Genomic DNA, 23965 nt, shown 5'->3' with positions numbered 1-23965 from the left:
TTCTGACGACTCTTTTCCTCATTAAGTATTGATTCAGAAATTTGAATGTATCTTCGGAATTTTCAGGCTTTTGAAGACGTTTTCATTTTGGAATTGGATGAATTCAATTCGACTGTAAATCAAATTTTCCTCGTTTTGAGTCAATATTCAAAGTCTTTCAACTTTAATCCATTTGAATGCACTTTGATCGTGTAAATAATGTATTAAAATTGTACATTTATGACTATTTATATTTATCTCAAGGTGAGAATCGTTATTATGCTGATCAACATTCACAATGGCCTAACAATTTGTCTGAAAGGAAACTTTAAATTCAAGTATCAGATTAATTAGTTTGTTAAGGCTGTTATTAAGCTATCAAATTTGTACATGTTTCATTTTGAGTTAATAACCAAGTTAGAAATTGAATTTCTCACAATGTTCTGATAAAATTATAATTTTCCTTCCATTAATTTACTTTCAAATGAAACATTCAATTAATGGTGATGAAACTTTTTTTCAACAACTGAAGAGGATTAATTTACTCAATTTACGGTGAAGTTGAATGAAGAATAGGAAAGAAAGGAAACTGAGTAATCTTAAACTGAATTTATCTCGTAAACATGATTGAATACAATCATGAATTTTAAATTGATTTGTGAAATTTTTCCCATTCTTCTTTTTCAACGGAATAACAATATAAATAGCAATAAAACCAACATTATACACCCATTGAAATGGTTATCAATATTGTTATGTTTTTTTGTTCAAACATTGATTTTACCATTAGCTTCGGTTGACTAAAGTTTTCATGGCAATTGATACTAGCTTTCATGGTCCATGTTGCTTGAAATTCAGGTCTCCGTCTACTTGGACTGGACATGGAAATAGTATTCCTTGAATCGAGAGAGAAGATAAATATTAAAATATGTAAGAATCATGATAAAAGAATGAAGCAGGAAACATTCATGTTTTACTAACCCATTGGAATTTGAATCATGGTTACTATCAACGACAATCTGATTAATATCTTGAGTGAATCAGCCAACAATGGGTTCTGAATTAATTGAAATGGGTTCATTAATTTCATTATTCATAAGTTATGAGCAGCTAATCAAAAATAACTTTCCATAATTGATCTTTTGTTTTGTATCGAAACTGGTTAGGTGATCATCAGTATCAATCCAATTACCAATTTATCCAAATCAGTTGCTCTTTATCATCTAAATTTAATTAACTGGTGTTGGAACAGCAAAGCAAGTAAAGCTGAAGCAAAAGCACATTCAATCCAATTGAGGTTATCAAAGTTGCTGCCATTCGTGAGCTTGTTTTATCCAGCTTTTAATGTAAATAGCGGAAAAAAGTAAACATTGAATTGCCATGAATTGAGTAAACTGTCAGTTTTAACACGTTATGTCAACAACTCGAGATGAATTCAGTAAACAGGGAATTGTCGTCATTAAACCACAAATCAATGACCAAAACAATTTGTCTCCAGCTTAACCATTCCTTGATTGTTTCCCATTAATTTGTGAATAAAAACAACAAAAAAAAGAAAAAATTAGTTCCTTTCAACTCTGTTCAATCTCTGGTTTGGGTAAAGTTAAATCTAAAGGTTATGTTATGTAAATGTTCATGTTAACTGGGAATTAATCTTAAAAGCCTTCAGGCAAGTACAAGAGTAAGAATAGCATATAAATTTCCTGGTAAAAAATGATGAAAACAAGTAAACTTAAAAGTTGAATCTTCTCAATCTTAGTACCAAAATCACTGATGAATGAAATAGCATCGTTATCCAGAATGGTTTACAGACATGAAACCAATATCAGTAAATATCTCATTAAATGATTCACTTTTTGGCATTAAATATACCAGACAATGAGTAGGTTTTGAACTCAAAAGCCTGAAACCAACAAAAGAAACAAAAGCTAAATCAGAGGAAAAATTGAAAGAAATATTGTCAAAACTAATATTGATTAAAGGTCATAATGTTTGTTGCCTTTTCTGCTTAACTACAATCAAACTACTTATGATTATGATGATCATTAATAACCCTTATTGGCTATGAGAATTTATCACAATTGGATTCAATTGGAAAACTTGAGGGTATAAAAGGTTATAATGTATACAAATCAAAGGTTCAGGGTATCAAATAGATTGTGAGATTTTCATCATTCAGTGGATTAAAAGGTAAGGATAAGTTGACATAAGTTAAAACAATAACACGAAAAAGCTTGGTTATTACAATTACGCTGGGTTGATTGGGTTCATTTCTCAATATTCAGGGAAAATGTTGATAAAAAAGAGGCAATTTATACTCACATAGTGGATCATAGTATGTATTTTATATATTAAGGATTGGGTATTGGTTTTGTTGCTTGAGTGATAACAAAAGTCTCCAGATTAAAGCTCTTAAATGGAAGATGACGAGAAATGGAAAGGTTGATCATTAAACCGGAATCATTGATTCTTTGGACAATTGGTGAAAGCCTGGTGAAAGAAAGAGAAGAGAGACAAATTTTTATATATAGAATCAAGTATTGACTGAGAGGAAAGGATGATGAAGGGAAGATGAGCAGCGGATAACATTGGACGAAAGTGGATCAGACACTTCAAAGACAGTGACAATTTAGGATGGTGAAGATGGAAGATTGCATACTTTGAAAAAAAGGATTTTGGTTAATGTATGATGATGAACAAGACACAAAATTGGTGGAAGAAATTCTGAATGGCCATAGAACTTTGATGAAACAAAATTTTAGTTCAATAATCTTTTCCATTGCATTTCCATTTTGCTTTTAGTTGTCTGCTTTGTCCAAGTGTCAATCTTTGACTAGACGATTGAGAATGGACACAAAGTGATGAAATTTTGACCATATGAAGTCTCTTCATCCATTCAGTTTTCCTTTTAGTGACCGCGTTCAGGTTTGCCAATTGTGAAGTTGAATAATACGACATAAATTTGGAGATTTTTGTTTGTAACGAAAATGTTTCATGATTAATTCCATTGTTTACATCAGTAATCTGAAAAAAACAAAAGATGAATGATAAGCTTAATGAAGGGTTTTTTTTCATGAGTAAGCCATGAGAACTAGATAAGTTTCACCTTATTTTTTTACTTCTCATGGAGGCTTATAAATAAATCTCATTGTTAAGCAAGATAAATTAAGTATAAATATGCGTAAATAGAATTAAAATTGAATGTCATTATTCTGGTGAAATATAAATGAAGAGCATTCAGAATATACTAGAGCAGTTATGAATAAAATAATTAGGAGCTAGAGTCTAAATGATGAGCAAACATCTCTCTGTCAATAGAATGGGTCAAAATTTGAAACTTGTTTCATGTCTTGGGAAGGAATGAATATTGAATGAATGTAGATAATCTTAGAAGTCACTGGAAACGAAAGAAGTTTAAAGAACAATATTGCCCTTCTATTACTATCATGGAGTTGGGTGATTAAGTGAACAAAATAATTGACTTGATGATATAATTGTTACTTTGTCAGGCAAAATATTAATAAGCCTATAAGATTATGTTTTAGTCTTTGTGTATAGAGATAATTGAATTTGCAAGAGTTAAGAGTTTGAATTAAGAGTTTTGCAGCTAATTTGAGTCGAGTAAATTTGATTGAGAACAGGGGAAATAGAAAAGGTCTGGAAGAATGAAGATGATGATCAGAAGAGAGGAAAGCGTCACCAAAGAGAGTGAAAGATTTTACAGGGAAAAGGTAATTTCCAAGTAAACAGTATGAAGATGAGAAGGAATGATAACAATGACGATGTGTTAAGATGAACTTGAAGGCATCCTATGGATTCTAACTAACAATCAAATTTAGTTTATCACCATTGAACCATAATATTTAGACTTTCCAATGGTGTTACAATTACCTAGTGATGATTTATCAGTAGTCAACTCTGCAGTTTCCTTTCCATTCCTGATCAACTTTGCATGTAGTTAACTTGTTCAATTTGGCCAACCTTTTCTCAGCTTTCGTATCTTTGAGTACTTTCACCATCTGTTCCTTTAGACAACCATCATCAACTCGATAATCATTACATGTTAATTTAGTACCAAACTGGTCTTGTTAAATTGGTAATTAAGTTGCAACAAGATACATCGCAATAGAGTTACAGATATTACCAAAACTGTGAACAGGTACACGACGAATGGATAAATGCTGTAAAAGAAGATGAAAACATGTGAAAAACATTAGTCATTATAATCATATTGTGGATAAAGCAACAAGTAAATTAAATTTTGAATTAAACTAAAGAAACGCATAACTGTTAGATTACTGTTGGTCACCTTTTATCACAAAATTTGTCCCAAAAAGAAATATCGACGAAACACTAAGGCATAATTACGAATGTTCTGGACTAGTTTTTCAAAATTGAATTCAAAGTCAGACAGACAACCTTTAGACTTGCAGACGTTGTTTAACCAAAAGATAACAGAAGTCTTCTTTACTCTTTGATTTAACCGTTAAAATGAAGGCGCACTTTTCAAAAATGATTTTTGCAAAAATTGTTTCTGTTTCTGTTTCAATTTATTTTTGAATAATTTTTAAGACACAAACATTTACGGTGCTTTCATGAACACATTGAAATTTTATGATTTATTAAATTGTGCATTCAATTTGCCATCATAAACATCACCAACAATCAACAGTTTAATTGACAGTTAATCTTTTTCTGCTTCTGCAAGTTCTGATCATTTCATTCTCTATTTGTTCTGTTTGTGTATTTGTTGTTTCCATTTTAGCTTCACTTTTTTCCCTTCTTTTTTTGTCTCGTAAGATTGTTCATCTTGATCAACAACAGCAACAATTCAAAACCATCATTTATTGGATTCATTTGATTCAGACAGAATAAAATGTCTATTCATTTTGAACTCTAATCTTTACCTAAAGAGTCTATTTTTGTGTCATCATTTAACATTTCCCGATCAACTCTACAAAATATTCTCTACGATTAAATACATTGAAAGAAAGGTTTGACTAGTGATTATGTTTCCTTACATTTCTGTAGTGTACTACCTTTAAGTGAGTTAACCCATGTCTTTGGTGAATTTGATTTTACCTTTTTCTCTTACCTTTATTCCTAGATAATTTCAGTAGATATTGTCATTCTCATGACTTTATACAAATACACTGTATACAGAGACAGACAGAGGATGCAGTTGAAATTGAAAGGTACATAAAGATCTGCAAGGTCCACTCTTATGATGAGGAAAAGACCATTAGTATTCTTGACTGGACCCTTTAACATGACATGACCATTCAATCAGTCCTGATGAACCCCCAGGGAATTTAACTTACAATTTATATTTATAACTCCAGGTATTCCATTCTCATCTTTTTCATTTTAATTTCTACTCTCCATGCATAATTGTAATTTCACTGTCATTTATAATAATTTATTATAATTTGAGACAGACATTCACAATAATGTTTGCAGATAAAAATAATGATTTGGTTACAAGGTAAACATTTGAAATGTTTTCAGGATAAAATGGATCAAAAATGACTTGCAAATAGACAAAATAAATGTGTAACTATTCACAAAAGTCAAAAAGATAAGTTGACAAGGCTTTCATTTTATCCATGGAGACAAAACCTTCCATGAAAATTTCAAATTTTACCCTGAAAAAAAGTCAAAAACTGCTAGATCAGGGTAACACTTTAACTTTTTTTGTCCCTATCATTCATCTCTTCCTATTACTGTTATTGTTTCAATATTTTTACTCTTAGAATATATTTTTATACCAAATTTGGGAAATCTGGTCATAAGAATGATTGGTCATCCATTGATGAATGTTGAATTGAGAAATTGCCTTTTAAAGCCAAATAGATGTAAAAATATATCAAAAAAATCATCAATCTATCTGTTCTCATTATTTTTGACTCAACATTTGATTGAACCAAATCTAAAAGGGTAAGTTAATCAATGCGTAAAATGCGTTCATCTCTTGTTATTACGATTATATAAATTATTTGTCATCATTTTCTTTTCCTTTTCAGATCAGATATAATATCCAGGTTAACTGAATGGCACTTTGCTCGGATAAACTTGCATCTTCTGTGAATCATTGTCGTTATTGTCATTATTTCAAATCAGATGAATGTAAAGATTGATTGATTTTTTCCAGTTTTGTATTTTACGAGATTAACAGCTGAATTGATCCTCCAAGTCAATGGTTTTTCAAATGCACATTATGGCTGATGTATATTAAGATGATAAAGAAAAGGCAAAAAGGCTTACAGAACTTGAGTGAAACTCGGACAATGGACATGAATTATCTAGTTAATATCAATATATTTAGTGTATATGTCAAGGGAAAGAGTGAAAATTGAATGATAGTAGTTTATCTGTATTTTTAGCTAATGGTTAGTGTGATATTGCAATAGTAATAACAGTTATATCAGTAGCTGACCACATCTAGAAATATGTATTTGTAATATTTATCTACTTGGATGGTCAATCGTGGTAACTGTTTAACGGTTTATAATCATTTAATAGTTTGTTTTACCCTTTCAACTACTGTTGATGATAACAATGATGATGATTCACCGTGATGATGGACTATTGAGCAATGGAAATTGAATTTGTTACCAAAAGTGGAAACCATTCATTTCTTGTGACAATCTGACAATTGGATTATCGATCGTTGATTACCTTTTTTCTCATTTGTCCAATTAACTTTTCAAAATCTTTCATTCCAATCTCTGATAAATCTGGAGAAAAGAACAATTGACTAATTTTAGTTTTCCATCTTTCCAGGATAACTGAACAAGAAACGGATAAAATCGGAAACAATTTCAATCATTTGGTCCAATCGTTCAATAACAGATTATCAAGTGTCTCTGATTGCAAAAAGTCTCATCGATTAGCTTCTTTGTCAATGTTTAACAATGAAATTACATTCAATGTGTGATATTGACCTTTCAACTTTCCATTTCATTCAACACTTTGACCCAACGAATTGCCAGATAATTATCCAGTGATGATTGTTCATTTGATTGTCAATATGAACAAAAATCAATATTGACAGTAAATTTGGCATTCGATAGTCTTTCAGTGAATTTAGGTTAAAATGAAAACAATTTGTGCGTTACCTTGTGCAGCACTTTTACCAATGTTCATTGTTAATTATTTCTTCTTCTCGCACTATTATCATATTAATTTGGTTAATCATTAGTCAACGAAAAACGTAAAAAAATTAATTATCTCTTTCTCCGAGTTTTCAGCTCAGATGATTATAAATGTGTCTATACAATGACAATTTGTATTATTCTCATCATTAATAGCCTTTTCTCATGTGCTCATCTCATCGTTACTATTATTATCATTATTATTATACCCATTATCATTGACATTGTCGTATTTTTTGCATTCACTTTCACCAATTTATATTCACCTAACATAATGTTAAACCTGAAAATTGATATTCTCTATGAACTTTCTCGTTCTCTGCTTACCTCAACATTATAATATTTTCATATTTACTACATTGTCATGATTTAATACCCAATCCTTTGCCTTTCTGCTTCGTCTCATTTTTCATCACTTAACCATTCTCGTCAATCCATAGACCAAACCATCAAATTATCATTCATGTAATTCAAATCACAGTTACCAAAGTGATTTAAAGTGTACAGATTTTTGATGAAATTCATAACCAAATAACTATAAATACATTTTGACAAACAAACCAAAAGTCAAGGATAACCCAAGAATCAAATTTCAATGGGAAACATCCATTAACTGATAATTAACAATAACAAATGCTCAAGAAAACTCAGCGAGAGAAAAAATCGATTCATGAACATTAAAATCCAAGAGATTGAATTGCTCTAAACTACTGACAAAGACTCAAGACAAACAGTGAAACAATTAGCCTTTGAATGGTTCATTAGTTGATCAATTTAATATAATTATTTGAAATTCAATTCAAGAAGCTGCGTCTATTTGAATGATTGTTCATTGTCAACTTCCTACACAATTTACCTTCAAAAAACCATTTTTCACATTGAATAATTGCAAACATTTGTAAAAATGAAAAGGTTAAACGTTTCCGTAACAATCAAATAATTTTGTAATGAAATACAATTGTTCAAGTAAAGGCAAATTCAACTTTTGATTAATTGGTTTAACTGATTCAATATCTTCATCAAACTGCAATTCAAATTGATCAAATGGTTAACCTTTTGACAAAAATGGTAAACACTGATCATTGTGATTTGAATAGTGATTTGGAGGTTGATTAATAAATGTTGCTTTTCATGGTTACCTTTCATTTACCATTTAATTGTAACATAATGATAATAATGATGAAAATGTCCCAATTTAAAAGGTAAAATTGCAATTAAAATGAATAAACGTTTTTTCGTGTTTCAACGTTTGTCTGATAAACTACAATTTATAAACTGTTTTCCCTTTTTTTGGTTCACCTTTCAACTTTAATTATCCAAATGATTAAAGTTAACCTGTTAATCGTTAGACAGTTGAAAGAATCAGAAAGAAGGAGGAAAATTGAAACTGTCAACAATTTATTGCCACCTCCTGGCAGGGAGTGAGGATAAGAGGATTGGGAATGAGAGTTGTATTATTACAAGAATAAGATGAAAAATGATGATTATGAGCTTGGATAAGAAGAGAGAGAGGAAAATCAATCAACTATTTTTGGATAATTGCGTCTAAAAATCTATTTAAAGGTTACCTTGTTGATCAGTTGAACCAATGGAAAAGGTAAATCGATCGATTCAATGTCATCTGTATCCAACTCTGAATCTTTTACAGACAAACAATCTAATCTTTATTCACTTGATTCACTTGATTTACTTTTTTCATTTTCATTTTTTTCCTTTTCTCTCTCTTTTGTGAGATTCTTTGATCAACATGATAATGATGAGTTGCTACATGATGAAAATTATACAATAGATTGATTCTTCATTGTTAGATGATAATAATGGTTGCTAGTTAGCTAATTGATTTCATACTGAACATCAAGTTTCAACCTAATGTCCACTTTGAATGTTAAACTGGTTCAAAGCAAATCATTTTGCTCTTTCAATTTGTGTTCATTAATCAACATTTTGTTTCTATCGGAATGAACATTCTGAAAGCATTTGGTTTAAATTTAAAGTTAAAATTTGATGATTTAAAGGCGAAAATTCTGATCAGATCAAAAGATTTGTTTTATTTTGGATTTTTTCATTTCGTTTTCAAATAAAAACAAATTTTGGTTGAGAAACGTCTCTTCAAAAGTCTCTAATAATGATTGATTTAGTTAAATCTAATTTTTCTTTCAGCTATTAACCAACCTTCAGAGCCAATAAATTTCAAATGATCGTAATTTACAGCTAAATCAATATGAGAATTGCATTCTTATTGATTTAACCATCAAAATAACTTCAATTGATTGATATGTGATGTTCAACAAAATCATATCAACTTCAATTATCGCAATTATCTTCTAATGAATGTCAGAAGGACTTGCAAACATTTTGGTTAAAACTTCGAGATTTACTTCGACTTTTGTCACATAAGCCAAGAAATGCAAAACCAGAAAATAAAACGATTGAGAGACTTAAACAGAAAATTCAATTTTTAATATTAACTATAACTCCCAATTGCTATCAAAATATTGCGATAATGATAAAAATAAGAAATAAAATTTGTTTTTTAATAAACTTCTTGTCAAACTGCTAATTTAACTAAATCAACATTATTCAACCAACCAAGTTGAAGCCTTCAACTATTAAGTTACATGTTTTGAGTTGATTCAAATCAAAGTATTTTGCCTTTTCAATCAACGATAACTTGCTTATCAGAGTTTTGAGTAATCCATTTGATTCAACGAATGAACTTTAGATGATGGATTGAATATTAGTATCAAATTGAATAAGTGAAATGATAAGAAGATTATGGCTGTTGACAGGGAATGCTTATTATCAGTTGCTTCACTAGATTTGGTTTAACAATGAAATTGTTCAGTTTAATGTCCAGTGAAAGCTTTTTAATTGTTCATTGATTTTACTTCAAAGCTGCAAAGATTAACTGGTTTCAATGAAAATTAAGTTAATTGTTTGCAATAAAGATCAAAATTCGTTAATGAAAGTGTTTTCCAGTTTTAAACCAGTCATGATAACCTATTAATAATGGAATTAGAATCAAATTGAATTTACCTTTTCAAGTTTAATTGTCAAACGAAACGTTTCTTGATCATTTCAGCATTTGTCAATCACTTTCTATTAGTTTCACCTTTTTTCGCGTTCCAATACTTTTCCATTCAAGTCGCCTTTTCTGTTCAATTGTCAATTGAAGTTTAATTTCAGTTTTCAATTGACTTTCATTTATTATTCAGCCTTTTCTTTATCTTTCCCTTCATTTCATCAAAAAACTTTAGGGAAATTTAAGTTGACATTTAAACTGAATTAGTTTTGATCTGTTCCTCTTTATTGATGAGAAGGTAAAAAAGGCTGAAAACAATTGCCAATTGGTTGATGTAATAATGAAAAGGACATTGAAATTGAATGAAAATAATATGATAAAGAACTGATGAGAAACACTGGCAAGTGAGATGAGAATGTCTCTTGACGAAGATGAAGATCAAGATGAAGACAGTCGAGTGAAGTAAATAACATTTACCTTTTGTTCCTATTTTCATTTCCTTTTTATATTGATCATCAGCTCTTGATTTATTCAATTCATTGATCAATTTTACCTTTCATGTTGCGGGTAAAATCTGTCTCATTTTTATTGCGATTTCAATTTAATGTAAATCGTAATGTAAATCATCAACACTCAAGACTATTAATGATCGTTTCTGTGTCAACCAGATCAATGTTGATATTGCAAATGAAAGGTTTGGCTTTAAGATTTCACCAAAAAATGCTTCAACAATTTCATTTAAATCATTGAATCAATTCGTATTTCATTCTATCAGTTTAATTGTTATGCAAACTATTATGATTAACCTTAAATTGCAAGATTCTCAGTTGATGCAAGCTCAGTGACTTGAAGAGTAAATTTCGTTTTTTTCCAGTGATTTTGTTCCTAATATCGATCATGATCGATCGGTTAAAATTGTCAATAAACCTTAGCTTATAAGAATTGAGAAGTTGCTGAAATGTTAAATGCGTCTGCAATGAACAGATAAGTGAAATTAAGTCGACTAAAGCTGAGTTACAATCAATCCTTACAAAGATCGATCATTTCGGTCAGTCAGATCAAAATAAGTCAAAGTCTCACATCTTAAACCTTCAAACCCAAAGAACATGAAAAACTTGAATCGAGATCACAAACAATCTAAATTCATCATTCACTTGGAATCGTAAGCAAATCCAATCGTTATTGCATTGGATTTTGTGTCATTTGAATTGTATTAAAATCTAATTGTCACTTTGTAAAGAAAATTAAATTTGATTGAGACAATTTTGGATTCAATTGTTACTAACAATGCAAAGTTTCCCTTGAACATCTTTAAACAGTCGACAGAAGTTTTGGTGAAACTAAATCAATAAACGTAAACTTATGTGTATTTAGAAGGTTCAACCAGTTTCGTTATTATTGTCAATCGTATCAATTGAGAAGAAGATTGTTCTTAATCCATGATAAAACAGATGAAAGCAAATAAATCACAATAATCAATCTCCAAATAACCGAGTAACTCTTTTAATTATGTTTCGTCTGTCAGTTGGAGTTAAATTATTCCTCTCACTTATACCACATGAAGATTAAAATAGTATCATTTCAACTTCTTGATACTGTTACATATTACATAAATACTGTTATCATGAAACAGTGGAATCACCTTGAGAAAGTAATATTCCATTAGTGTCAATCATATCATGTCCTGGGTATGAAAAGATATTGAAAACAATCGTTAAAAAGCAAAGGAAAAGGGAACAAGAAAGGTTCATCATTATCATCATCCCTTCACCTTTCCATTGCTTTAACCCATAGATCAACAATAATCTCACCAAGATCCATTCATTTTCACTTTATTTTTACCTTAAAGTGTACAATTTACAGAACATCAACAGAACACTCTTCCACCAACATCATCATCAACAACATCATTATGATTATTGTCTATTCATTCTCATTATCTCAACGATTTTCAGTTGAACACCAAAATGAAACAAACCAAGTAAACCAAGCAAACAACAATACAAAACCATTAACCCTGAAAAATGCATGTTTTCACACTTTACTTCACCATTAGCTTTTGTGACAAAATATGCATTTTAACTAAACTTGAAATGATATTTTACTTTAATCATTAAAACAATTGAATCTCGGACTTTAACTTGACAAGTTCAACTTGAAATGTTGCCAAAAACTCCCAACCATTTTATCCTTCCCAGTTTAAAGCTTACACTTAACTTGAACAATCAACTGATAAACTGTCAATTGACACTTGAGTCTTCTTTCAAAACATTTATCGATTGTTTCAAATCAATAAAACCATAATTATCGTGAAATTTTGGGTAAATGGATTTACAAAATTGACAAGTAAATTCATCTTTTTATAATTGTTAAAGTACTTCAATCACGTTCAACTTGTCTTTTGATATAACCTTTGATTTAAATGTTGCTCATTGTTAGTTATTAATGATATTTTCTTCATTTCTTTCTATCAGATTTTATTGGGATTTATGTATGCTACTCTTATTGGTAGCTAATTTAATTGTCCTTCCAGTTGCAATATCTTTTTTTAATGATGACCTATCAACCCGTTGGATAGCTTTTAATTGTCTGTCCGATACAATCTTCATTCTGGATATTATTGTTAATTTTAGAACTGGTAAGTGCTTTTGAATAATTGGTTATCTTTGAAAGCAATTTGGACAATAATTTCATTGATTGAAACAAAGCAACAATGGAACCTTCATTTGCATTGAAACACAATTGGAAAGCTTGTAAGTTATTGCAGGATAGAGAAAATAAAATGCTAAATTCAGTTATAATAGCATTTTCATTCTCATAATCAAACCATTGTTAACATTTGCATTTTCCAGGTTTGAGGTTGAATTGATCGTTTTGTTTCTCCTTAATTGGAGAGTCACAAAAACCCGATTGATATAAACAAATAGCAAACTGTTCAATCCATCATTTAGTCGAGCTTTGGTTTGCAGAAGTGGAAATGAATCAGATTTGCAGCGATTAAAATAGACATTTCATCTGTCGTTCAACTATTATTAACAAACCTTTACACAAAAACACAGTAAACTGCAAAAGTACAGAAAGATTCGTCTTTAGTTTAATCAAAAGGACTTTCATGCAACAAAAAGTCGTTTACGATGTTTAAAGATCCAGAGTCTAGGCTTTTTAGCTTGCTAAATCTGCATGCAAGACATTCGTTTCCTCCTTTGGCGAGTTTCTTGTTTAATTTCTTTACAATAATTTATAAAACATTTCAAGTTATAAAGCTTTAAATTGCATTATAACGAAATGAGCTAATGAAATAAAGAATCACAGAATTAGCAAAACTCTCATAACGATCTTCAATCATCTGAAAGCTTCCAATAACAAGTTATCAAGCCCAATTGACCGAATTGCGTTCGCATTTAAAGCTTTAATTTGCATTTATGTTCAATGATTAATCGCTTTTTGATCTTTTAAACTCTGCAGGAATCATGAATCCAGATTTACCTGAACAAGTGATACTAGATCCAAAGCAAATAGCCCGACAATATATAAGAAGTTGGTTTTTCTTAGACCTGATTAGTTCAATTCCATTGGATTACATCTTCCTAATATTTAATCAAGAATACAGTTTTCACCTTCTTCAAGCTGGAAGAGCATTAAGAATATTTCGCTTCGCCAAAATGCTCAGTTTACTTCGACTTTTACGTTTATCTCGACTGGTTCGTTATGTGAGCCAATGGGAAGAAGTATATGTACGTAATCAACTGCTAACAATTAACTCCAAAAAACATTGAACATCTCCAAACACACTCTTGATCCATTCATTTATTTTATCCCTACTTTTGCGCTTTCCATCCAATCCTACATTCCATATCCTTTCCATGTTTTTTATTTGCACATTTAATTTCTCATCATTTCATCTTGAACAATTAGATATTGTTTAACCTGGCAAGTGATTGTATTAATTGTTACCATTGATACTTTTGTTGAACAATTGTGACAAAAGTAAACATTTGTTCACATCTCAAGTGTTTCTCAAACTTTGCACTTGTAAAGATGATTGTTTCATTCCTACACTTGGAATACAATTGAAATCACAATTGAATTGATTTGACTAAATACTTGAATATCGCAAGCAGAATTGATGAAAATGGATATCAATTTTCAAAGCGATTCAACATTTTTCTGGTTTAACCAGAAATATAAATTAAATTGCTATTAGACTTTTTGTTTTTCAAGTGAAAAGTTACTCACAAATTAGATGAGGCAAAAACCACAAGTAAACTGAATCAATGTAACTACAAATTGCCTGGAAACACTTAGATATTTAATGACTTTAAATGCTTTCTCCATCATTTCAACTTTTTTTTCATCAATTTACCATCGTTTAGGATTCTTTTTTGTTCATTTTTCTTTATTCAAAGAAACCATCAAAGCTGCTTTTTCTGGAGTAAAAAACCTTCCCTTTCCAACACTAATTGTTTCATTTTCATTTCAAGTTAGTTTTTGACTTGTTAATGATATTTCGTTTTCATTCAGTTTGGAAATGGTTCAGTAAAATCATCAAATTTATCAATTTTAACTTAGACTCAGGGTTGATTCAATTTTTAGACTGAAAACTTCTCATCTTGTTAGTAAGTAATCAATAAAACAAGACAAGAATCAAACTGTAGTTTCGTTTTTACCTTGTCAAATAATTGAATTAACTGGACACTGTTTCAACGTTTAGTTTGGTAACAATGAAAGACGTTAAACTCAATTGGTTCAATGGGACAGATTTGCATTATTGACGTGACAATAAATTGCTTTCAACAATTGTGTTGATCACTAGAATGATTGCATCTCAGAATCAAATTGATCTCATCTTGGCAAACATTCATTTCAAGTTTATTAGATGAGTGCAATTTGTTCAAAATTTCCACCTTCGAAACTCATTTTTCTCAAGATTGATTCACTACAGATCGTAACATCATTGGAGTTTGTATTATTATTGAAATGGAAACTAAAAGGCAATTACTTTGATTAATGTTTATTTCACATTATTTTTAAAATATTTACAAACTTTGCTCATCAAAGGTTTACTATTGAAGTAACAAATGTCTTTGGAGTTAATAGGGAAATGTTTTATAATTCAAATTGATATCATCTAAAACTGTTTCTGGTAAACTTTTTAATAATGAAACAAACGTTTGCATCAATGTTATTGATATTTTTACACTGGATTTGTCCTTTTCTCGGAAAAAGACACTCGTAACCAAGTATTGGTTAGATTATTTCAAGAATTGAAGTCTTTGGCAGTTGAACCACAATTGATTAATGTGACCAATGTCAAGGTTTATGTCCAATTAGGTAACAATCGCTAAAGCTACGAGTAAACCTAGTTTACTTTGGATTGTTCCCTTAACAGTTCCTAATTGCTCGTAACTCAAGGAATCACAGAGATGAAGCCTGACGAATTCAATTACTTAATATATGCCCGACAGCAATTAATCATAGTTGTAACGCTTAAACGTGAATATGAAATTACAGGTTATATTAATTACACACAAAACTATCAAGTTAAGAGTTGAGTTGTAAAAAGGAAAAGAACATTAGAAGTTAATCGAGCCAATCCTTCGACGTGATTATTAAATATAACAACAATTTTAAGCTATGTTAGGTTCGAGGTTAGCACGAATAAACATTATCTTCTTATTTGCATCATTGAAACAAAAGCTGCATAGACTGAAGTCACAGGACGAGTTACATTGTATTTTAACATTACTTTTGATATTGACTTTGCTCTTTCAAAGTAGACTTTACAAGTTCCTTTAGCAGCCATTCCAACCTCAACCGACTATTAAAAGCCATGATAATGCCAATAACAAGTATTGACGAAGAAAAATATTCTGGAATTATGCTATTCTTCGTCAATACTGGAATAGTAGACATAATTAACCAGAAATAAGATCAAGTCCTCACAACGATGACCATACCTTTGTGTTAAATTGTTTAGTGTTTAAAAGTCCTGTTTAGATTTGTGGAAAATTAATTTCTAAAACAGACAATAACAATTGAAATTAATGATGAAAGTAGAGATTAAATTCAATAAATTAGACTTGAATTTCTGCTTGGAACTTGAAGTTGACCTAAAATTGGTTGCCATTTACTTGGATGATTTATCCAATAAATATTTCACTTTGTAGACAGTTTTCATTAGTCAAACCATTAACTATTTACATTTGCAAGAATTGAAACTTGAATTAACATTGAAAGGATTTAACCATTTAATGATTTAAGACGGTGATTATCATTAATCCAAAAATCCAATTGTTTAATTAGTTGTCTAGACAATCTGTCAGGTTAAAAGAAAAGAGAAACTAATTGATTTGATTCAGAATAGAAAGGATAAAATGCAAGCTGGAAACATGTTAACCCATTAAATTTCTTGTCATTTAATTGCGGCAAAAGTGTATAAAAGTGTATAGCAAATAGCAAATTCACTGTAAATCCCATTTCAATAATACATTTAACCCAATATTTTGTCGGATCAAAGTTTCAAACAACAAAATTGTACCAGAAAAAAAGGTAAAAAACCAGGAAAAAAGCAGAGAAACTCAAATTATAACTTTCAACAGAATCTTTTTTTTCACGCAAAAAAAGCGTTGAAAAGCTTACCTTTTTACCAATACATTTGCTTCATCTTCATTTTTTTATATCAACAAAAAAGTCAAGTATTATTATTGCAAAAAAAGGTAGATTGAATGAAAGTAAAGGTAACAGCTCAAGTTTATTGAAATTGTTGTTTTCATTTGAAAGAAGAGTTTGAAGGTAGAAAAAAGATGAAGAAGATGAAGCAAAAAATAGATAAATAAATAAACATATTCTTTTCAATTTATTGTTTACTTCGCCATTTTAGTTCTTCTTTCATCCCTTCATCTTCCTTCTCATCATCCTCACCCTTCATCTTGTAACTAATACTGAGTTTAAACTCATTTTCAAATGGTTTACCATCAAATCCAAATTTAGGTGAAAAGTAGCTTCTCTTTTCTTGCTGTTGCTTCCCAGTCTTGCTGGGAGTTTTTTTTCCTTCCCAACCTGCAACTGTTATAATATACTGAAAATTGAAGCATTTTTGAAGTTGAGCAAACATTTAATATTAAAAAATGATAAAAGTGATAATATTTGATTCGCGATTTGTTGAAAGAAGGCAAAAAATGGTCCAACAATTTGGCTTTTTGTGATCTTATATTTTGTTACCTTTGTAAATTTACCTTTCTCAATGAATTTTCAATTCTATTCATATTATAATCTGGAAAACTTTTTTCTCTCTTCTTCTTCTCTCAATATCTCATTTTAAATTTATCCTTTTGTGCTGGAACTTGGAAGTAACAGAATAATCTTGCATTCCCTAAATGAGAAAAAACTGACTTTTAAATTGAAATATCATTCAAGTACAATTGTGGTATCACTCTATTCACATTGTTAACCTGATATTTCAAGTAAACACTTGTAAGTTATTTGCATCGAGTTTCATGATCAAAGATTATTTTCATTTTTTCAAATCTTTCCAAGTTTTTCTTGTAAAACAAAAGATATTGAACTAAATTAACTGAATATTTACAGAATTGAAATTACATTAGAAAAGGTTGGATTTAGAAGCCAAAGTTTGAACGGAATTCATTTCCTTAGCCAATTATTCGGATATAAATAAACTAAATTAGCCTTTGAGTCTGTTTCATTCTATTAAAAAGTTCAATTCAAATGCTGAGATAGTTTCAGGTCTGTTCATCTCATTGATTTGACTTATTCCTTACAAGTTATCCATAGCAATTTTATTTCTGTTATTGAAGTTGAATTGAACGGAAGAATTGAAATTATTACATAAGAAAAGGTTTATTTTAAAAATTTGAGCAAAAATCTTTGTTTTTGATCAGTCATTGAAATATCAATCCTTTGATCAATCGGTCGTTACTAAAAGACACAACACAAATTGAACAAATGGGAAAAACGGGTAAAAGTTTATTATCATCAAATTAAGACTCTGTTATTTTATTATTACTTGCAAACTGACTCCATTCGTGTGATTATAAAACTTCTCTGATCGTTAGTTTTTGAGAAAATCGAAGTCGAAGTTCCAACTTCGATCGCTTTTTATACAATAACGGAAGCAGGTTTTTTCATCAAACTCATTTTCCTGCTATAACTTTTAATGCTAAACCAGAAAATGTACTTGTTTTGAGAAATAAAACTTTTCTTTTTCTGTAGATAAGATATGTTCGATTTTCAGTTTAAGCGGCCGCATCCTGTAATCGTAAAAGTTAGACTTCTGAAACTAATTATCTGTCGATAAAAATTGGTGATACAAATCATTGACTAAGTAATTTTTCCAATTTAACAATAGTTCTCTTGATTTTGGCCATTGGCCTTAAAACTTTGAGCCTCAATATTTCGAGAATGCCAACAACTACAATGATAATTCTTTCACGCAATTAACTCTTTACTAACTAATAAATCAATTCAACTTAAAAACTTTTCATTAGCGCATTTAGGTCATGATTTTAAGCTTGTAAATGTACGAGTAACAGCTTATTCAACAAACCAAACTCATCTCAACCCATTTATTGGTAAATAAACCAATTTTCTGGTTAAAGTTGCAAATGAAATGCAAAGAGTGCTGCCAACGACTCGAAAATTTAAGCAAAGATTCTAGATTTGGTAGTTTGATAGGGACATTGAAACTGCTTCTATTGGTGTTGCTAAATAATTCGTCCGATGGACTGTTTATTAGAAAATCGCAGTCAAAGTTGAAACTTCGATTGCTTTTTGTACAATTACGAAAGCAGATTATTCTATGAAACTCATTTTCAAGATGTAACTTTCAATGATCAACCAGAAAATGTAATTATTTTGAGAAATAAAACTTTCCTTTTTCTGTAAAACAGATCAGTTCGATTTTGAGTTAAACCGCTCGTTTTCTGTGATCGTAAGAGTTACAGAACTGTAACTTGTATTCAAAACAAAGTATTTGCTCCATAATGTGTACCAACAATATCTACACACACATAATAAGTTTCAGCTCTTATGGTCACAGAAAACGATCGGTTTAACTCAAAATCGAACATATCGTATCTAAAGAAAAAGAAAAGTTTTATTTCTCAAAACAAATACATTTTCTGGTTTAGCATCAAAAGACTGTTGACATTCTCGAAATATTGAGGCTCAAAGTTTTAAGGCCAATGGCCAAAATCAAGAGAACTATTGTTAAATTGGAAAAATTATTTAGTCAATGATTTGTAACACCAATTTTTATCGACAGATAATTAGTTTCAGAAGTCTAACTTTTACGATTACAGGATGCGGCCGCTTAAACTGAAAATCGAACATATCTTATCTACAGAAAAAGAAAAGTTTTATTTCTCAAAACAAGTACATTTTCTGGTTTAGCATCAAAAGTTACAGCAGAAAAATGAGTTTCATGAAAAAACCTGCTTCCGTTATTGTATAAAAAGCAATCGAAGTTTCAACTTTGACTTCGATTTTCTCAAAAACTAACGATCAAAGAAACTTTATAATCACACAAAAGGGCTCATTTTTTACGTCCCTTCAAACCAACAGAGTCTAAGTTGAAGGAAATAAAGTTTTACCCGTTTTTGCCCATTTATGTCAATTTTTGTAAATTTGCTTATAAATGTGATAATTGTGTTAAATGCGTTTTTTAGTAGAAACCTTTGAATCAGTATTTATTAATAGTTATTGATTTGATTCTGATACAGAGTTGAATTCAAAGTTATCTGATGAGTTACTGTCAGATCTAAAAGAAAAGGTGATTTTGCTCATTCCAATAACAAGATATCAATAGTTTTGTTGTCACTTGAAATGGTTATTATTTGAGTTTATTTTAGCTTGAAATTAACTTTAATTTTCTTATTTTTTGAGTTGGATTATGATTCTGGATTCTTCTTTACCTTAACTGTTTTCAGTTGTTGCTTTAGCCAACCATTTGTTTGACTTTTCCTACCTTCTACTTGGACGTTACATTTTTCATATTTACAGTGTACAATTGATTAGTTATCATTATGATTTAACCATTGGGACTTAATGTCAACAATAAGTGAAAAGTGACTTAAATGGTGACAATGATCGATCCATTTTTATCATGATACTCATCATCATCATTATTATTATCATTATCAACAAGATCATAATCACTTGGCATCATCTTTATCCATCCACTTTAAACGTAAACATTTTTCTGGTCAATGGTTTATCAATCTAGGAATTGGCAACACACACACAGAGACACTCACAATAACATGAAATGATACTAAATATTATCATCAGAAAAAAACATCCCTTGACGATTCGTAAAGCCTTAATTCATCAATCATGAAGGAAAGGAAAACACAGTTCCAATAGAAAGCAAAAGATATCAGTTGATTACAAAATTCAACAATCAATAGACTGTCATTAAAAGAATAATATTTTAAAATGAAAATATTTCAAAAAACGACTTTCAATTAATATCAAATTGAAAGTCGAAGAAATGATTCAAAGAACCAAATCAGCTAAACTATCGAATTCCCAGTTTAATAGCAATCTTGTCTCAAATTAGCTCGATGACACTAGCCTTTGAATAGTCAAATAATGGGTTAAGCTGATAAGTGTATTTAAGATGAAATCAACCGAAATCCTTATTATGATTGTTTTCCCAATTTATAATACAAAATAATCCGATGTTACCAGAATCTGTAAAATCTGAAGGTTGACAGGTTTGAGCGTAAAGTGGATATTTTTAAATGTTTGAAAGCCCAAATGATTGAAATAGACACTTATGGCCATTTTGGGTGTAAAGTTATTGTGTTATTCAAGAATCTCATTTCCTGAGATTCTTTTTTCACATCAGTTTCTTCAATGTCTCTGAAAAACTAAACCAGAACCAAAAATATGTTTTTTATTATTTTTCAAGTGGCAAAAGAAGGAATCGCAAAGAAAGGATTTTCCAACGTTATTCGGATGAATATCTTTTCATTTAGCCAATAATAATGATAATAATAAATCGAGAGGCAGTGTCAATATGAACTGATAAATCTTAATGATAACAGGGTAAGAAAAGGGAAGGAAAACAAGACAAAATATGATGAATATAAACTGGGAGTAAAGATGAAAATTGAACCAGAATAACATGAATTTGCTCTCCTTTTTTTCATGTTCATCTCCTGTTTCATTTCAAACATTTTTATTATCATCAACCTTTTACTTCAATAAAAGCAAATGTAATAATAATCAGAATGAATTCCGAAGGAAAAAAGGCAAAAGATAATTTATATATCGATTTGAGCAAACAAAATGGTATCTTGATGTTTCTTTCAGGTGATTTAAAAAAAAGTGTTCAATCACATAAATCATATTTTCCATTGTTGTTATCACTTGTTTCTGGTAACATTAAACACAAAACAAACCTAAAACCCGAAAAAGCAAAAATTTCACCCAACAAATATTATCAATTAAAACCAGAAAACCGCAGAATTTGATTTAACCAGTTTTACCAATTTTTTATTTCTATTTTTGGGTTACATTTTGTTTAGTTTTAGGTTGCACTTTTGTGGCTTACATTTTGATTTAATTTTGCCCAGTTTTACCTGAATTTCATACTAATGATGATCATAATGATGATGACCAGTTTTTTTGTTTATAACCTGGTTAATCTCACAAAAGTGAAATCATTTTTTGAAGGATAACTTGTGATAACCCAAAAGGAACCAAATTACATTTGCTCAATCATTTAATATTTACTTGATTCTTGGATTTTTTTGTACTTTTGTTTTTACATGAGGGAAAAAAATCTTTGTCACGAATCCTTTTAATGTTATCAACTTTCACCTTTTTTCTGGTGTTTTCACCTTAATCTGATTAACTGGGTTAGTTGTTGTTGTTAATGTTGTTATTGTTGTCATTTTGTCTTTTCATTTGCTCTTTATCAGTTTAATGTTGAGGCAAGAACAGGTAACAATGATAATTAACCATTAAATGTTGAATGTCTATTGCACATTTTACTCTTCCTTTCCTGGTTTCAAACCCAAAACTGTAACCCAAAATGTTAACCATTAAGTGGCCCACTTTTAACACCTTTACATTATTTACATTTTTACATTAATCACTTTTCCATTGATTAAAACTCAAGTAAATAAAGGGGAAAAAAGATGATTGATAAAGCAAACTGTTACACTCAGATTAACCAAATTGCTATTGATAGTTATTTACTCCAAGTCTCTTCATTAACCTGATCAAGATTTGCTTTTTAATTTTCACACTGAATTTGATTCTAATTTAATGATTATTTCAATGATCAAATGGATCAGGAAAATTGTCCAAAAATGAATCTAAAAATACAACATCTAATGATGAATGTTGGAATGAAAATTTAAGCTTCTTTTTCTTGCTTTACTTTTCTAACGATTGATGGTTCCTTTTTTTTGGGCTAACAATTTATTATCACCACAGATTTCAATCAATTGTTGAACAATAATAGATTGATGAATTCTTGGTGATTATCCTTTATCAAAAATTAAATAATGTCTGACCAGGCAAAAATGACCGCAAGGCAAGAGCAACTGTTTTGTCAAGATGAAATGTTGATTGAATAGTTTCCTGTTTTCACTTTCAACATTTTACTTGCCTATTAAGTTTTATCATTACCCATTATTCAGTCATCATAAACCATTATCATGACCATCAACATTGTCATCATCAACTTTTACCTTTAACCAGTCTATCAGACGTTTCAAGTTCATTTTTCATTTTACTTGCAAAAGCAGGGAAACATTATTCTTTGAAAGCTTTTTATCTCTAATTCAATCGTTTCATGATAGTCTGGATGAATCTTTTCATTGCTGAGAGAACAAATAAATCAGAATATAAATTATCTTCAGAGGCAAGTGTTTTTTTTAATTAAATTCAAGATGAAAATATGAGAAACAATTGACTTCTCTGTTTTCATTGATGAACATATTTTTACCATTTTTCTGGTTACTTATCACAGCAACCCATCAGATTGTATTTTCAAATCTGATTAATTGACTTTCATTATTCATTATTTCATGTCAATTAGGTAAAGTCTTCAATTTAATTCATTAATTTTGTCTCTTTATCATTTCAATATTTCAATATCAATTAAAAGCGCTTTCAAATTAGTTCATTTTGATTCCTAAAGAGGGAGAGCTTTTTGTACTCTTCAACATTATTTACTTTTGGTTAGATTGTTATTTTAATTGTGATTTAAACGTTTATTTGGTCTTTCCTTTCATTTACTAATCAATTGTGATTAAACTTGAACCGCACCTTTTATTGTAATTCACCTGCCTTTACAATTAAAATTGCAACCTAGTTTGGGCAAGGATTAACCTCTGTTTTCAATCATATGTTTGTGTGTTACCCACAGACTATTTTTTTAAGTCTTACTCAATTACCAACCCAATTATCACCTTAAATTTTGTTACATTTTCATCTTTTCCCTGTCAATTTATCATTATCTTGATCATCCTCAACTCTCTTATCATCATCAACATGAAATTCACCTGAAAAATCATTATAACCATCAGCATTTATCCTTAACTGTGACTTAACGTTTTTCGTTTTATCCTTTTTATCCAATGCTTCCACCCTCACCAACCACACTATTTAATTTAATTCCCGTCCAATGCGTATTGTGTGACCTTTTTTGCTAATTGTATTTGTCAATTCTGATTAACGTGTTAATTGTGTTTCCACCAAACTGTACAAAAAAAAACAAGCAAGACTTGCCCAACCCTACAACATCATCAACTTTTGTGTTAAATTTTCAAATCCT

At 29.9% G+C, this 23965-nt stretch overlaps 1 protein-coding gene and 1 long non-coding RNA gene across 3 annotated transcripts in view; both read left to right on the top strand.

Moving 5' to 3' along the window:
* Ih (hyperpolarization activated cyclic nucleotide gated potassium channel Ih) overlaps nucleotides 1-23965 on the top strand; it is a 33827-nt gene that overhangs the window by 5908 nt on the left and 3954 nt on the right. For both annotated transcript variants that reach the window (XM_089267098.1, XM_089267097.1), the window contains exons 2-3: nucleotides 12630-12793; nucleotides 13621-13889. In XM_089267098.1, coding sequence (XP_089123224.1) covers nucleotides 12630-12793; nucleotides 13621-13889 — 433 coding nt within the window. The remainder of the gene's footprint in view (nucleotides 1-12629; nucleotides 12794-13620; nucleotides 13890-23965) is intronic.
* Nucleotides 4569-8052, top strand: LOC112539495 (uncharacterized). Its single transcript, XR_016198434.1, has 5 exons — nucleotides 4569-5024; nucleotides 5087-5321; nucleotides 5733-5916; nucleotides 6003-6105; nucleotides 6763-8052. It is a non-coding gene; the product is annotated as an uncharacterized LOC112539495 (long non-coding RNA).

This window comes from Tetranychus urticae, chromosome 2 (genome assembly GCF_039701765.1).
Source record: "Tetranychus urticae isolate SD_2017Ah chromosome 2, NJAU_TeUrti_SD_1.0, whole genome shotgun sequence".
Taxonomy (NCBI): domain Eukaryota; kingdom Metazoa; phylum Arthropoda; class Arachnida; order Trombidiformes; family Tetranychidae; genus Tetranychus; species Tetranychus urticae.
This window is presented reverse-complemented; position numbering and strand designations above follow the sequence as displayed.